The sequence below is a fragment of the Gracilinanus agilis genome, chromosome 3 (assembly GCF_016433145.1).
Source record: "Gracilinanus agilis isolate LMUSP501 chromosome 3, AgileGrace, whole genome shotgun sequence".
In the NCBI taxonomy this organism is placed as follows: Eukaryota; Metazoa; Chordata; class Mammalia; order Didelphimorphia; family Didelphidae; genus Gracilinanus; species Gracilinanus agilis.
Genome location: NC_058132.1, coordinates 90,706,658 through 90,709,885, shown reverse-complemented (window position 1 = coordinate 90,709,885; position 3,228 = coordinate 90,706,658). Strand labels below are relative to the sequence as shown.

The 3,228-nt window shown below is 39.0% G+C and overlaps 1 protein-coding gene across 1 annotated transcript; it reads left to right on the top strand.

The window, feature by feature from the left end:
* The first annotated feature begins 969 nt into the window (after positions 1-969).
* Positions 970-2,578, top strand: LOC123241189 (olfactory receptor 52I1-like). The gene is made up of 2 exons (XM_044668893.1): positions 970-980; positions 1,522-2,578. Exons 1-2 carry the CDS (start codon positions 970-972, stop codon positions 2,576-2,578), a joined length of 1,068 nt encoding a protein of 355 aa, XP_044524828.1.
* Positions 2,579-3,228: the final 650 nt, after the last annotated feature.

Genomic DNA, 3,228 nt, shown 5'->3' with positions numbered 1-3,228 from the left:
ATTTATAAATTTAGATAGTCAACAAAATATTCAAGCTCCATTTTGCAGCCTTTGCTGATCTTGGAGGTGTAAATGCCCCATTAAAAATTTAACATTCACCTCTGGTGAGTTGAGTTGAGTACATCTCTGAATCTATCCACACATCACATACAAACTTGGAGGTGCTAGAAAGAATTGAGGAACAGTAAAGAAGCTTGCTGCAGAGACTTTGAACTGCAAAATGGTCTTTTCTAGAGTTGGTAATCACTCCAAGACTATGACATCAGTGGTCTATAGTTTTAGCTTATGAACAAGATGAAATGCTGAACTCTAGAGACTTTCCATTATTCCGATACAAACCTTCACTTGATTCTTCTGTCATTGCTGTTATTTTTCAATTGCATGTCTTGGATAGGATTTGACTGTTTTCTCTCTGTATGGATACAGAAACTCTCCAGAGAAGCTTCTTAACAAAGTGGAGTCCTTGTCAAATTGTAACCAGCTTGTTCTTCATCTCCATATGTTGACTTTTCTCCTTGAATATGTCTTTCACCATCTGAACACTTTTTTTGAAAGAGACTCTTTGATATTATTTTGATTTCTCCTTCTTTGGTGGTGGAGAAGTGGATCTAGTGACAAAATTAGAGGTATTTTCCTTAACTTTTATGTCCTTAGAGTGGCTGGAATTTAGCTAATTTAAAGACCATGATAGGCCCCTTCTTGTCTCCTTATAATGTTTTGAAATTTTTCAGAGTTCCCAAGAAATTAAAAATGTAAGGAGTTCCTTTAATGTCTTTGTTCTCAGTCAGGGGATGTTTCTAATTTTATAAGTTCTTTATGGGGAAACAATTCTAAAACTTATTGCCATTGTTCCAGAGACAATATTCATTCTGTGAATTTTTACTTATTATAACCACAATGTACATAGCTAAGCTATATATATCAATCCCATTGTACACAACCATACAAAACTATACTGTTTGTATAGGCATGCAAGCGAAGTGAGGTGAGAACTTGATTGTCAACACCTTTTTTTTGTTGTTATCAGACCCTGGTAGCTGCATCCTCTGTTATATATGTAGAGTTAATTTACTTAATTTCTTGGGACTGTCACTGGGATTGCAAATGAAAAGGTTATACTACAGACTTTGCTATACCTCTACATTTAGGTTGTCAAAAGATCTTTCTAAAGATGCTACAAGGCTTATCTCCCAAAGCAAAAAAAAGAAAACAACATCATAAAGCTAAGTCTGGATGAGTATAAATAATGAATCCCATGAAGTAGTTACAATACTAGAACTTGTACTAGTTGGTTATAATAATGTGCAAAATATAGTTATCCATTCTAGCCTAAAAGAAATATGAAATGAAAATTTGAATAATGAAATCACTTCATTTGAAATTCTGAAACTATAGGGTTAATTTTATCTGTAGTGTTTTAAGAGAGATATTTATACATTCAGTGTACAGATGTAGTAGAGGTAGGATTGTTTCTTTACATTATTTCTCAAGCACTATTGACTTCCACTGCTTTTATCACAGGAAAGATGTCTCCTCAATAATGTTACAATTATACTCCAACCATACATCATTACCTCCTGCCACCTTCTTCCTCATGGGTATTCCAGGACTAGAAGAGACTCATCTCTGGCTAGCAGTCCTTCTCAGTACTATGTATACTATGGTCCTTGTGGGGAATAGCCTCATCATGATTGTGATCTGGGTGGACCCTGCACTGCATGAGCCCATGTATTATTTCCTGTGTGTCTTGGCTGGTGTGGACATCATCATGGCAACTTCTGTGGCTCCAAAGATGCTGAGTGTCTTCTGGTCAGGCAATGGCAACATTGGTTTTTCTGCCTGCTTCACTCAGATGTACATTGTCCATACAGCTACAGCTCTGGAGTCAGGGCTTCTCCTAGCTATGGCTTTTGACCGCTATGTGGCCATCTGCAAACCCTTGCACTATAATACCATCCTTACACCACAGAAAATTCTGGGCATCAATGTGGCAATTGTGGTAAGAGCTACCATTGCTTTGACCCCGTTGAGCTGGATGGTGAGCCGCCTACCATATTGTGGCTCACTTGCAGTCCCTCATTCCTATTGTGAGCACAATGCTGTGGCTAATTTGGCATGTGCTGACCACACACCTAGTAATCTCTATGCACTGATAGGATCCTCTGTTGTTGTAGGCATTGATGTGACCTTCATCACTGCCTCCTACAGTCTAATCCTTCGGGCAGTGTTTCATCTTTCCTCTAAAAATGCCAGAAACAAGGCACTTAGCACATGTGGTTCTCATGTAGGGGTCATGGCACTTTTCTATTTACCTGGGCTGATATCTGTCTATGTGGATTGGTGGGGTCAGGATATGGTTCCTGTGCATGCTCAGGTTCTACTAGCTGACTTATACCTTGTTATCCCACCCACTCTGAATCCCCTCATCTATGGACTAAGGTCTAAGAAGATATGGCAAGGGGTCTGGAACACAATGGCCCCCAACCTCCCATGTTACCACTGTGTGAACTCCAAAAAGGAAAGAGGACCTAAACAAGTGTTTGTTATGGGTGATATAAGGTCTACATGTGAAATTTAGACTTTGGGTAAGTAAAAATATTAAAGTTATTTCATTCCTAACATCAACACTAATTTTTAGTAAGTCTGGGCTGTTCTTAGATAGGTAGGGTAGGCAGTCAGGCTTCAGGGTTGATGCAAAGGGCTCAGCCTCATTTCCTGTCAGAGTTTCTAAAATACCAACATTAAAGATGTTTGAAAAAACATCTCTAGTAAGATGTGAAAAAAACCTCTAGTAAGCATCTATTGCATAAGTCATTTTGCTGAATGCCAGGGATCTAAATGGAAAAGAACAGAAATCCCTGTCCCCAAGGAGCTAGCATTCTAACATAATAGGGAACTGGGAATGATTAATGAGTCTAGTCCTTATGGGTTGGGAATGTCACCCCAGGTGAACTTCAGAGCAGGCATAGACATTGCTTTTAGTTTCCTCATAGAAAAGAAGAGGAGGCTTTTGTTTGGTCACTGAGTCAATACTAAGTATACTGACCCAAGGTATTAGGTACATGACTGAAACCTCTTTTCTGCATTTGAATGATGAATGCTGTTAGCCTCTAGGTGGGGTTGGACCTTTATCTTTTCTTCCCTGCTGTCACTATATAGCCTGTGTGGTGTGCATATGGCCTTGCTGTTATGGCACGTTTAGATGACTGTAGTTGGCTCAATGTTGTG